General features: G+C 37.2%; 1 protein-coding gene across 1 annotated transcript in view; it reads left to right on the plus strand.

Moving 5' to 3' along the window:
- The window catches only part of CINP (cyclin dependent kinase 2 interacting protein), a 19,448-nt gene extending 5,295 nt beyond the window's left edge, over positions 1-14,153 (plus strand). The window contains exons 2-5 of the mRNA XM_053689284.1: positions 10,346-10,515; positions 12,369-12,483; positions 12,568-12,697; positions 13,559-14,153. Coding sequence (XP_053545259.1) covers positions 10,346-10,515; positions 12,369-12,483; positions 12,568-12,697; positions 13,559-13,761 — 618 coding nt within the window. The 3' untranslated portion in view covers positions 13,762-14,153. The remainder of the gene's footprint in view (positions 1-10,345; positions 10,516-12,368; positions 12,484-12,567; positions 12,698-13,558) is intronic.
- The last annotated feature ends 278 nt before the right edge of the window (positions 14,154-14,431 follow it).

Consider the following 14,431-nt stretch of genomic DNA (forward strand, 5'->3'; position numbering starts at 1 on the left):
CTATATCTGTAAATAATAGATCTAGTCCTCATCTCATTTGAAATGATCAATAAAGAAAACTTTACATTAGCCTTTTCTCCTCCTGCATGTAAACAATAGGCAAATACATTGCAAGTCATTGAACTCATGTTTTAAACACTTTTATAGTCTCGGTAGCTCTCTTCATGTAGCTGTTAACGGCAAGCCCACAGGACAGGAGCCTCCTTGTTATAATTTATATCAAGGAGGCTCCTGTCCTGTGGGCTTGCAGGGGTTAAACATAATGCTCTCTAAAATTAGTAATGCAAAATTACTAACGTCTTTAATAAATAAATGGTCCAGTCCAGAAGAAACTTACCAGCAGCCAGGCCAGCGAATCGACGATTCACAGTCAGTCACTCTCCTGTAAAACCGGTCTCCTCCTCACCTCGGTGTTATAACAGTCCAGACTCCAGGGCATGCACCGCGCGTGTGTATTAGGCAGGCACTGCTCATCTAGACAGAGCCGGGGCGGGGATATATGACCATCATTACTGGTGGCGGCGCCTCTGGTCGTCTGGAGTCTCTCTGGCCCAGCCTTGCCCCCTGGGAATCATCTTTATTATGTGAGGTGACAGGTGAGTGAGTGTATTTAATACTTATGCCGCCCATTGAGCCTGACAGTGGGGAATATACACAGTTTCACACTTATGCCCAGAGGGGGAAGGCAGGCAGGAGCGACAGTCGGCAGACTATAATAATTATAGTCACTGACTGAACTGCCGCCCCCTGTCAAGTGCCACCTGGGCCGTGGGACCCTGTTTGTCCCATTGATAAGCCGGCCCTGCTAATAGGCAAACATTTAGGTTTAATGATAGTTATGTCCTTTGACTTGTAATTATGTTATGTTTATGTTGTCCATTTTATATTGACTATGACTCCGGAAACAATTTCTTTGTATAGACTTTGTGGACATATATGCCTTGAAATATACCTCAATAAAACAATAAAAAAAAAAAATACAAACCCCCAAGCTAATTTTTACAAAAAATGTAAAATGACAGAAAAAATTAAAAAAGCTATCCAAAATAAAAAATTTACAGCCAAATAAAATCCCTAATCTTAAAAATAAAAAACACCCCAAAAATAAAAAAAATCCTAAAACTAAGCCCCAAATAGGTACTAACCGTTCCTGAAGTCCTGCGGAGAAGGTCTTCTTCCAGGCGGCTCCATCATCTTCTATCTTCATCCTGTGCAAAGGCGGTGCGGTCTTCCCCAATGCGTGGATCTGGAGCGGCGGCAGTCCTCAGCGGCGTGGAGGCTCCTCTTCATCCGATCTCCGGCGTACACTAAAAATTGAATGGAAGGTACCACAATCGATTTGGGGTACCTTGCATTCCTATTGGCTGAAATTTTGAAATCAGCCAATAGGATTAGAGCTACTGAAATCCTATTGGTTGTTTAAATCAGTCAATAAGATTTTAGTAGCTCTCATCCTATTGGCTGATTTCAAAATTTCAGCCAATAGGAATGCAAGGTACCCCAATAAATATGGGGTACCTTGCATTCAATCTTCAGTGTGCGACGGACGATCGCATGAAGAGGAGCCTCCACGCCGCTGAGGATCCGTGCATCGGGGAAGCCAGCTCCGCACCTCCGCTCCGGAGGAAGATAGAAGATGATGGAGTCGTCTGTAAGAAGACCTCTGCCGGACTTCAGGAACGGTGAGTACCTCTTTGGGGCTTAGTCTTAGAATTTATTTTTTAATTTTGTTTGTTTTTTTAAGATTAGGGATTTAATGGGCTGTAAAAGAGCTGAATGCCCTTTTAAGGGCAATGCCCATACAAATGCCCCTTTAGGGGCAATGAGTAGTTTATTTTTTTTTATTTTGGTGGGTGGGGGGTTTTTACTGTTAGGGGAGACTTAGCATTTTTTTAAAACGTAAAAGAGCTGTTTAACTTAGGGCAATGCCCTACAAAAGGCCCTTTTAAGGGCTATTGGTAGTTTAGATTTTTTTATTATTATTATTTTCATAGGGACTAGGTTTAACTTTGTTTATTTTTGATATTATGTTTTTCTGTAATTTTAGACTTTTTTTATTTTTTGCAATTTTAGATTATTTTTTTTGTAATTTAATGTTAGGTTTTATTATTTTAAGTGTAACTTAGTATTGGGGTTAATTTAGGGGGTGTTAGGTTAGGGGGCTTAGTAATTAAATTAGTTATTTGCATTGTGGGGGTTGGCGGTTTAGGAGTTAATAGGTTAATTAGGTTTATTGCATTGTGGGGGTTTGGTGGTTTAAGGGTTAATTAGGTTTATTGCGATGTGGGGGGTTAGCGGTTTAGGAGTTAATATTTTAATTATGTTATTTGCAGATTAGAAGTTAATTGCTTTATTATTTTGCGATGGGGGAGTTGGCGGTTTCGGTGTTTGTTAATACTTTGTGTGGGAGGTTAGGTTTTTTTTTGTTATACTTTCTGCGGGCGGTAAGGTTTTTTTTTTATTTCTTGCGGGCGGTTACATGTTTTTTCATTGTTTCGTGCGGGCAGTTGCATGTTTTTTTTGGGGGGGTTTAGGCTTCGTTTGCCTATGCTGCATCCAGGTGGATTCCGAAAATGCAGGATAGTGAAAGAATCTACCTGCGGTGGATTCTTTCAACACCCTGCCATTTCCGGATCCACCGAGATGCAGCTTTGCTGCAACCAGGTGGATTCTTTCAGCTGCGCGCACAGCCAGCATTCTTTTGGCTGCCTTGCACAGCCAGCATTCCTTTGAGGATGTGTGCGCAACTGACGACGGTGACGGATGCGTTACAAATGCAAATATAGTATAGATTATTTGGTTGGAACCAAATATCTGTTTATTAGTTATACAATATTATTTTATGACTGCAACTCTAGTAAAGCTGAGTACATTTAAGGAAACCATATGTTTTGTGTTTAAAGGGACATAATACTCATATGCTAAATCACTTGAAACTGATGCAGCATAACTGTGAAAAGCTGACAGGAAAATATCACCGGGGGGGGCGGAGCCTACACTCAATGCGGCAAGTGACGTCTTAGTGAAGCTATCTGAATCTTTTTCCATAAGTTACCTTTAGAAAAATTTTAATATTTGTTCCTCAGAACCAGATATTTGTTAAAGTGAGCAGATGGATGGTTTGACGGTGTTCCTGCCTATGTTCTTTGAGTCAGCTACGTGACAGACCTACTCTCATTTTTGTAACTACGCAATACTTTGTGTAACAAAATGCAGATCCTGTATGGGTTTTGGAGCGTAGGTCTGGGGCTGCCGTAATATTACCCCCCCCCCCCGAACTCCGGGGTTATGATATCCTGCAATAGGATTACAACTGTCGGGAGTCTCCCCCTGTCCTACTGGAACAGTAACGGATTACCACTCACCACTTAGGCAGTTTCACAACATGAAATCAGTAATGGCCGCAGTCGACCGGTGGGAAGGGGAGATACATTCTCTCCTCAATAGACACTTTGAAGAGTTGGAGCTGGAACTATGCCAGATTTTGAAGCTGCCAGATTTTGAAGCTGCCAGATTTTGAAGCTGCCGATCTCCACATGGTCGTTACAGAAAACAGAGTCCCTAAGCGGGGCCGAATCTGGAGGAGGATCGCTAGTTGAACCAGTATTGGGTGCTTCTCTAAAGTTGACACCTACAACAGTCCTTCTGCAAGAGGTTGGTGTCCCTACTTACCTGCGTGCTCCTATGCGTATACCTCTGCTGCAGAAGCCGCCCGATGGCCACACACAGATCCCAGTTGGGGAGCTCAACCTAGAAGCTGACAGACGATACCAGGCTACTACCAGATATGTAAAGATACCGTCATCGCCACCTCCGTGGGACATAGAGAAGCCTTTGATCCTTTCTCCCCTCATGGATGATGCGGCACCGCAGCAACCTAAGGGCATCGATAACACTCTACTACAGACCAGTAGCCTTCCCACGGATCCGGACAGTACGGGATCAAAGGTCCCCTATTCTACTAGTGGCCTCAGATCTATATCTTCCGAGCGGCAGCAGCTAGTCACCTTAATTGTCCTAAAGAGTGCGCCACGATATGTAAGACAGGGAGTGGGCTAGACCGATATGACAATACAGGGAACAGCCGCAGTATACAGAACTCCGAGCTCTCTTCCATCTCACTTCTTCCAGCTTTGAAGTATGTATATAATTTCCCTTAGAATGGACTCTGAGCTGTGTTTAATGGGGATTCCGCTCCTTTGATTCTATACCTAGCTTTCACAGCTATGCCCCCATCCAATAAGCCACATCTTAATGAAGATCCTCACCTTCAGTAGCCTACTGTACCTCTCATGCTTCTGAGAGCAGGACCGGGAGACTTTCGAGCACCCTGACGATCTGGAGATGGCTGAGTGTGGAGGTTTCATAGGAGACGCTTCCTAGTTAATAGGAGAGGGGATCCTCAATCAGGTCGTGCAAGGCTCAGCCATAGTCTTACATGGCTTAATGACTTATTAGGTATTGTGTGCCTTGACCTACCCGCACTCAGTTTCATGGAACTCGAGAATTAAATCATGCAGCGGCTCTGCAAAGTGAACTATTGATTCATGTCGCTAACTTAAATATGGGAAACGGGAGTCTTTGCCTTTACAAGCTGATCACCCTGTGGCTTTCCCAATATCTTCCAATAATATATACAGTCAAATCTGGAGTAGGCTAAATAAGTTTAAAAACCCCTGACAGGATCAAGTTGCTTGATCTTTATAACAGAACTGTCCTTTGTATTATTACTACCTCAGGAAGTTTCATCTGGACTAATTACGAAGAACTTATATCTGTACTATGGTAACCATTGTGTTTGTTGTGTTACTACAAATCTAGTTAGATTTACATTTTATTTCTGCAACAATATTGACCTCCTTAGAAGATGGTTGACCCTCTACATCATTTTTATTTATGTTGGGTATAAATAGAAAACTGTATGCCCCACTGATAACTTCTCTAATAGGGCTCCTTGTTGTCTGTATAGATTTACGCCATGTCAATTTAAGACAACTACTGTAGATGAACCCCAACTTCTAGAAGTGACTTTTGTATTTTAACTTGTCATGGGCAATCCACTGGGGTAAAATTGGGTTTGTAACACAAGAATTAGTGTCCCACTGTCTGCGGCCAGGACGGTGGAATAGAGAACTAAATTCTGTATTATGTATGTTGCCTACGCTATAACCTTATATACGAGAAGCTATGCTGCACCCCTCCTATGTCATTTGAATTGTTGAGCTCTAACCTTTAGTACGGTTTATACCCTTTAATATAGGGAACAATCACAGTTCTATATTTTGTGTCTTTACACGTATGTTCTGCAAATTATGCTTTATAACTTACAAGCACTAACATTTCCGAGTATGATGTTATACCAATTTGATTGCTTAGGCAGTGTTTTGTACTATTGTTGTTATGTTTTTATACTTTTACATATGTACTGCCAATTATGTGTTATTATTAACAAGTATCACCATTATCAAGTATGAGGTTATATCTGTTTGATTTCTTAGGCAGTGTGTTGCACCATTGTTTTTCTTTTTTTAGTTGGATAGTTCACAGATATAAGAATTCTATTTTCCTCCTTAAATGTCCCGAACTTGTGGCGTATAATTGTACTAGAAGCTATTTCTATAATTCAAGCTGTAAAAAGGAACCACGCTAATTTATATGGTATCCATAAAGATCCCTATACAATATTGGACGCCCCCTCTAACACGCCTGAGACATAAATAATGCGATGCTACAGCCTATTCTCCTTAACTATTGCTTGTTAAACTTCGGATCCATTTAGACTCGAGAATACGCATCACATGTTTAATTCTCTACATATTGAGTGGGAACTCCTAATACGATGAGAGCACCAATACAACCAAAAGGTTCACATAGTGGTATATCCTCAGTATATATATATATATATATATATATATATATATATATATATATATATATATATATATATATATATAACTGCAAAGCCCACTGCTGTAATTAAGGTACTATGGACATTAGGGCTGTAACACTTCAGAGATAGAAGCAGGAACATTACTTACATTAGATGCACTTATATCTTTATACTATAATATATATACCATAGTTAATTAGTTCCATTGATATTTTGAGTTTAAACAATTGATCTATGTCCTATAAAATCAGAAAACAGCGATTCATCATTGAAGTGGCAAGAGTGGTCTTTATTTGTTCATAGCCACCTCCCTTAGCTATGTACTGTCTGGTATTAAAGGGACACTGAACCCAATTTTTTTCTTTTGTGATTCAGATAGAGCATGCAATTTTAAGCAACTTTCTAATTTACTCCTATTAGCAAATGTCCTTCATTCTCTTGGTATCTTTATTTGAAAAGCAAGAATGTAAGTTTAAATGCCGGCCTATTTTGGTGAACAACCTGGGTTGTTCTTGCTTATTGGTGGATACATTCATCCATCAATAAGCAAGTGCTGTCCAAGGTACTGGACTTTCTTTTTCAAATAAAGATAGCAAGAGAACAAAGAAAAATTGATAATAGGAGTAAATTAGAAAGTTGCTTATGATTGCATGCTCTATCTCAGTGTTTTTCAACCAGTGTGCCGTGAGAGATCCTCAGGTGTGCCACGGCAGACTGACAACAGTGTGACATATTTTTTAAACTTTGCTTGTTTTTTACTCCCAGTGCAGGGGTAGTTTGTAGGAGGCATGGCATAACAGCACAATACATACAGTATGTGTGTGTGTGTGTGTTTGTATGTGTATATATATATATATATATATATATATATATATATATATATATATACTGTATTAGGCTACAATGTGTGATTTTTTAAAAATTTTGGGATGGTGGTGTGCCACAGGATTTTTTAATGTAAAAAAGTGTGCCACGGCAAAAAAAAGGTTAAAAATCACTGCTCTATCTGAATCACAAAAGAAAAAAATTGGGTTCAGTGTCCCTTTAAGAGGTCCAAGAGTGGCCTCCTGAGTTATTTGGAAGGTTTACAGTCTCACTGGCACAATTTCTATCCTTTTAATTTGTCGGTAAAATTTCATGTAACCATACTGTGTTTATCTAGTTTGACCTGTATCAGATGTTTACATGGCAATAATCTGTATGTACAGCTTTTATTGACTTGTATGTTTTGTATGCCTTTAATTGAATCTCAATAAAAAATTAAAATATAAAAAAAAAAATATAAAAAAAGTATCACCTGAGCATCTCTATGTAATAAAGAAAGATATTTTTCCTCACAATTTCCTCAGCTCAGCAGATTAAGTTCTGTGTAAAAAAATTATAATTCAGCTGCAGGTAAAAAAATAATAATAATGAAGAAATCAACAGCAGCCAATCAGCATCAGCAGTGCTGAAGTCATGAACTCTTTTACTGTGATCTCATGAGATTTGACTTAACTCTCATTAGATTTTATAGTAAACATCCTTACACTGAATAGGGAAATAAGATGAGTGTGCACGAATGCTCGCTCCTTCCGCTGTTCCGGGACAGACATACTGATTTGTTACTTAGAAATCCTTTACAATGGGATGTGGCTACTGAGGAACTTTTGAGGGAAAATATCTTTCTTTTTTACATAGAGATGTTTAGGTGATATTTTCTATTCAGCTTTTTAAAGCTATGCTGCATCACTTTGAAGTGTTTCAACATTTGGGTATTATGGCCCTTTAAGTGACATTTAAAGGGACATTGAACCCAAATGTTTTTATTTCATGATTCAGATAGAACATGCAATTTTAAGCAACTTTCCAATTTACTTCTATTATCAATTTTTCTTCCTTCTCTTGCTATCTTTATTTGAAAAAGAAGGCATCTAAGCTTTTTTTTTTTGGTTCAGTACTCTGGAGAGCACTTTTTTATTGGTGGATGAATGTATCCACCAATCAGCAAGGACAACCCAGGTTGTTCACCAAAAATGGGCCGGCATCTAAACTTACATTCTTGCATTTCAAATAAAGATACCAAGAGAATGAAGAAAATTTGATAATAGGAGTAAATTAGAAAGTTGCTTAAAATGTCATGCTCTATCTGAATCACGAAAGAAAAGATTTTGGTTTCGTGTCCTTTTAACCCTTTGGCTGCTAAGCCATTTCCCATCTGAGTGCTAATATTTTCTTTTTATTTTTTTTTTATTCTTTTACAGACCCCCAAGACTTACACTGTTGCAAAGGTTAGGCGATTACCTTTACAACAGTGGGTCTTGGGGATCTGTAGCTGCTTAGATGCCTGAGATACAGGCTTCTAAGCAGCATGCCCCCTCCTCCTATACTTAACATTGTTAAGTATAAATAAAGTTGCGCGTGACGTCACCGCGCATCACATGAAGCCCCGGCGATGCCTGTCACTCTACAGGCACGATCGCCGGGGTAGCAGCAGTAAGGAGCCCCCAGATCTCCCTCAAGGTGGGAGAGTGCTCATGACGGCTCTGAGCAGTCATTAGCACCAGAGTGAGAAACTCTGTGACGGCTCAGAGCCGTCATTAGCACTCAAAGGGTTAAGGCAGAATAAAAGTATGATTCAGCTAGAACATGCAGTTTTAAACAACTTTTACTTCTGTTATCAAATTTGCTTTGTATGCTTTTAATTTGCCAAAAAGCATAGGAAGGTATGCTCGGAAGCAGCAAAGCACTTCTGGGAGCTGGCTGCACATAAATGCCTCTTATTTTATCACTAGCTCACCTTACGTGTTCAGTGACAAATTTGATAATAGAAGTAAATTGGAAAGTTGTTTAAGATTGCATGCGCTGTCTAAATAATGAAAGTTTAATTTTGAGTTTACTGTCCCCATTAATTATTAGACAAAAGTAGTAAATAGATTTTGTCCTGTTTTCACAGTAAGGTTTGGATCACAACTATAGCATTATTGATGTAAATGTGTAAAAATTGGCAGAATTCATCAGTTACTGTGCATATAAAATGATGCTGTGTAATAACTGATTATTCTAATTTCAGTGACTTAATAATCAGGAGGCAAAATATTTTGATTAAAGGGATAGTTAATACCTTGAGACTGTAAAATAAGATATTTAATAAGATATAATAAAACGACTTTGCTGTATACTTCATTACTTATTTTGCTAACGTTTCCAGTATATTTAAAAATTATAGTAAGTACAGTGCGTGTGAAACAATGTAGTTAAAAGTCTATTCAAAATTAAACTTTCATTATTTAGATAGGGCATGCAATTTTTAACTATTTACTTGTATCATTAAAATTTGCTTTGTTCTTTTGGTATTATTTGTTGAAGGCTAAACTTGGGTAGGCTCATATGCTAATTTTCTAAGCCCTTTGAGGCTGCTTCTTATCTCAGTGCATTTTGGCAGTTTTTCACAGCTAGACAGTGCTAGTTCATGTGTACCATATAGATAACATTGTGCTCACTCCCGTGGAGTTATTTAGGAGTCAACATTGATTGGCTTAAATGCAAGTCTGTCAAAAGAACTGAAATAAGGAGGCAGTCTGCAGAGGCTTAGAAACAGGGTAATCACAGAGGTAAAAAGTAAATTAATATAACTGTGTTTGTTATGCAAAACTGGGGAATGGGTAATAAAGGGATTATCTTTTTAAACAATATAAATTCTGGAGTAGACTGTCCCTTTAAATATATGCACTGCAGACATACAGGCATTTTAGGTTTTGTACCAATATTCCACTGGTAAATGTTTATTTTTAATGTTAAAATCTTACCTTTATACAAGCAGCTGACCGCCCCAATTTAAAGTCTGTTTTGTAATTTTATGACGGTATGGGCAGTATATACAATTTACAGCTGTCCTGCCTGTTCTATAGGTTTCAGTAATAGTACACTCCTGTGCCTCTTCAGGAAAAAAACTTAATTACAAATGTTCATATGCAATGATTACAAAGATGGCATATTTTATCTTAGTGGGTCAATGCATTCAAAAGTTATGGAAATTTGAAAAAGGTAGCTTTGAAATTTTAATGCAAACTATCACTGCACAGTATATATATGTAGCAAAGATGTGCACTCTCACTCAAAAAAACAGCTGCCAGGGTGCTAGTAAAGAATAATAGGCGTATATCACAAAAGACTTGCACTCGCTGGAATTTTAGTGAACAATTTTACTTGTGAAACATGTCCTCGAAACGTCACATGTCTCACAAGTAAAATTGTTCACTAAAATTCCAGCGAGTGCAAGTCTTCTGTGATATACGCATATATATATATATATATATATATATATATATATTCATTCATGTGTGATTCAAATAAAATCATGCTACATTTGAGGTGTTAACTTTATCTGTTCATGGTAGACCATTTTAGCCCGTAAAGAAAAAAAAGTAATCAGAAAAAAACAATCCTTTATGTGTTTTCATTATTTCTTTTACAGCTAAAGGTCCTGGATTTATAACCCCCCAAAAGCCGATATTATCAGCCAGTGCCAGAAAAATAAAGGATAATGCAGCTGACTGGCACAATTTAATACTCAAATGGGAATCATTTAATGATACTGCATTTACCACAGCAAACAAGATTGTGAATCTGAAAATAAGTTCACAGTAAGTTGTGTTGGTTTTTTTGTCAGAACGCCTCGCGTTTTTAAGTGTGATGCGCTGATCATGATTTTAAGTGTGATGCGCTGATCGTGATTTTTTCTTGAGCTGTAAGGATTAATTCACGATTAAACAAGACCCTTCCTTATTTCTGTTTTTTATTCGTCAGTCATATATGGCAGTTTTTAAGGGACACTAAACCCATATTTTTTTCTTTCATGATTCAGAGCATTTAATTTGTAAGCAACTTTCCAATTTACCCCTATTATCAATTTTTCTTCAGTCTCTTGGTATCTTTATTTGAAAAAGCATGAATGAAAACTTAGACGGCCCATTTTTGATTCAGGAACCTGGATAGCACTTGCTGATTGGCTATATCTAGACAGCGATCAGTACCCAGGTGCTGTACCTAAAATGGGCCGGCTCCTAAGCTTTCATTCCTGCTTTTTCAAAAAAGATATCAAGAGAACGAAGATAAGTTGATAATAGGAGTAAATTAGAAAGTTGATTAAAATTGCCTGCTCTATCTGAATCATGAAAGAAAAAAAATGGGTTTAGTGTCCCTTTAAGATATATGGGTAATATCAGTGCAGGTTAGCCAAGCACAGCTGAACATGTATTTTGTTTCTTCTTGTGTTTATAAAAGTTGTTAAAACATTCTGTATAATCATATACGCAAAACAGATATACCCAGAAAGTATCTTAAAGGGACATAAAAGTGCTCTTAAGTGCTAGAGAATTGTGTCATTGCATTTTTCCTTGCATTTAACTATTTGTTTAATCTCTGTAAAATGGGTTAAACACATAGTAAAATTAAGTTCTGAAGCAGAAATGCACTACTAGGAGGTAGCTGAGCACAACTGGTGAGCCAATGACAAGAGGCATGTGTGTGCAGTCATCAGCTAGATCGTACTATTGCGTTGCTGCTCCTGAGCATGCCTATGTATGCTTTTCAACAAAGAATAACAAAAAAACAAAGTAAATTTGATAACCAAAGTAAATTGCATGTACTATCTGAACTATGAAAGTTTTTCTCCTTAAACATAGCATTTAAATTATATCAGTGCAAAGTCCTATATTAAAGGGAAAGTTAACACCATGTGATTGCAATGTTTAGTTTTGCGTAACAAATCTACTTTGCAATATAATTTCATTATTCATTTGCCCCCTTTTCCAAGTAATTTAGGATTTTCTAATTACAGTATCAGAACTTGAAATCCATCCACCCTGTTAACTTATAAAGGCTAACACAGCTACATATCTTTACCTAATTGGCTTTAACTCATAACAACTGCAAAGCAATGTACTTAATACTAACATTATGGCTTTGACTTAATCTTGTTTTCTGCTACCTCAAGCTGGATTGGCTCCCCTAAATAAGGCACATAGTGGGAGGAGTTTGAGTATTGAAAAACAACTGCAGTAAAAAAAGATGTTAAAAAATGTTGAGACTTAGCTGGTATGTTATTCTTTAGCAACACAGTATAACTGTCTTGTAATTAGGTGTTTATTTGGTGATGTATGAGAAGTAAAAGGTGGTTTTAAGATGATTTAGTGTGGTTAAAGGATAATACAAAGGAAATCTTATACGCCCACATCCAAATAACTCTAGGAGACACCCAAAGCTGAGTGTCAACTCGTCATAATCTATTTCCGAATTATATTAACATCCCATATATGTCAATGGAATTGATTCAAATAGAGCGCAGAATTTTAAACAAATTTTCTTTTTATATCCACACTCTCTGAGGTCCCCAAAATGACCTGTCTTCTAGATTTTGCTCTTATTTGTCAAGCCCTGTAGTAGAGTTGGCTGTTAACATTTATTTATGTAGTTTTTTTGTTTGTTTTTTTAATAGAATAAATGAAAAGACGGTTGTAGAAGGCACATTTGTTGATAATGAGAACTTGGATAAAAAGAAAGAAGAACTGGAGAGACTGTGCTCGGAACTAATTTGTATCCTTGAAAATATGGTGTGTTGTACATCAGAGGAAAAAAATGTCTTTCCATGGTATAAAGGCCCTCATATGAACCTCAATTGTTTTTATTTTTTTAAGGAAAAAATACAGCTGAAGATGGAAAAGTTGTCATTAACACTAAAAGGCGTGTGTGATCTTGAAGATTATCATTATAAAGAAGATGATGCTAAGCCTGTGCATTTCCATACATGGCCTACAAAAGCTTTTTGTAAGTAAGTTATCTGTGACATGTAGTGTATAGCATAAAATATTGAAAACGTGCAAGAGAGTACTGACGTAGATTAGTGTGCAAGAGAGTACTGACTAGTGTGCAAGAGAGTACTGACGTAAACTAGTGTGCAAGAAAGTACTGACTAGTGTGCAAGAGAGTACTGGCGTAGATTAGTGTGCAAGAGAGGACTGGCGTAGATTAGTGTGCAAGCTTGTGATAGACAGTGCCATGTATTGAAGGGTGTGTCACATTAATATATGTATTGTTCCATCCCCATGAACATGTTTCATAAATTGCTTATGGTTCTATCGCTATTGCCATGGTGATTATATAATAACCACCTGGGAGCATGGCACCTTGATTTAGTTGGTTTTGGTGATCTAGTATGGATGCTGTAGTGTCTTTTGGGGTAAAATTACGCAAAATGGCACTCAATAGTCAAGTTATTTCTGTAACGATATCAAACAATAGAACTGAGAAATGAGAAATCAAGCTTCCAGTGGTGGGAGATATGTACAGATTTATGGTCCTGGATAAAATTTCTCATGCTTGAAATCAATACATATATTTTTCTAAGTGGCTTTATCAGATAATTGCAAAACAATGTACTTTATGACCATGACTAGCCTTGTTGTCTGTGGACTAAAGCCCAAATAAGGCAAATGGCGAATGGAGTTTGGCTATTGAAAAACAATTGCAGTAAAAAGGATATGATATTGTTTTAAAAACATTTAGATTGGGCTGATATTGACTGTTCTATAGCAACACATCAGAAATATCTTGTAATTACAAGTTGTTTACTTTAACTATTAAATAGATATATCCACTCTTGACACAGTCTCTCTTTTTTTTCTGCAGATGAAACCTCTTTAAAAATGTCAGAGATGTTCAAGAAAGAAATGATGCTTAAACGGACGATAGTTGCTGAGATTGCTCATACAGCAGATCAAGACTTACTGCTGGTATATTTATCAAGCTGGTTATATCAACCTTATATAGAAAACAACATCAAAGTATTATTAGAGAGCATGCTTCTGGAAACGGGACACAGGCCCATCTGACAGATTTGTAAATGTATTTATCGATAAAGCACAAAGTTGAGGAAGAACTGGTGGATTATTGTGTAGACAAAACACAAGGACATCAATAATTTGCTAGAATTTGAGTTATATAAGATGAATCATACTTTTAATCCCTTAACTGCTGAGCCGTTTCCACTCGGAGTTGTGGCGTGCTGAGCTGTTTTGAAGTTTTTAAGTGCTGCTCACATTTAACGACTCATGTAGGCCATTTTTCAGTGATAAACCTTATATATTGTTTTGTTTTTTTCAGTAGGCCAAGCGGATTCAAACTATACCATTATTTTATGTATATATCATGGAAGAATTCTGAAACAAAATGTATGAAAAATGTATATTTTTATTAACATTTTAATAAATAAGGTGGCAAATAATAGTTTGTTTTTTCTTTGTGCCAGGTAAGCACTATTACTACAGTTATCACCTGGCAATTAAAAATGATATAGAGGCTTATTTTAAAGAGAAGGTTATGTGCTTTAAAACTTGGGTATATGGGGTCTCTTGGACTTTGTGATAACGTTACAGGCACATAGAGTCCCCCTTCCTAAAAAAATGTTTGTATATTTTTTTTTTTTACATTGTATGCCCTCAAGACATACGCCATTGAAAAGGGCAATTACCTTTCCAACAGTGTGTCGTGAGGGTCTGTTGG

The sequence above is a fragment of the Bombina bombina genome, chromosome 1 (genome assembly GCF_027579735.1).
Source record: "Bombina bombina isolate aBomBom1 chromosome 1, aBomBom1.pri, whole genome shotgun sequence".
Taxonomy (NCBI): Eukaryota; Metazoa; Chordata; class Amphibia; order Anura; family Bombinatoridae; genus Bombina; species Bombina bombina.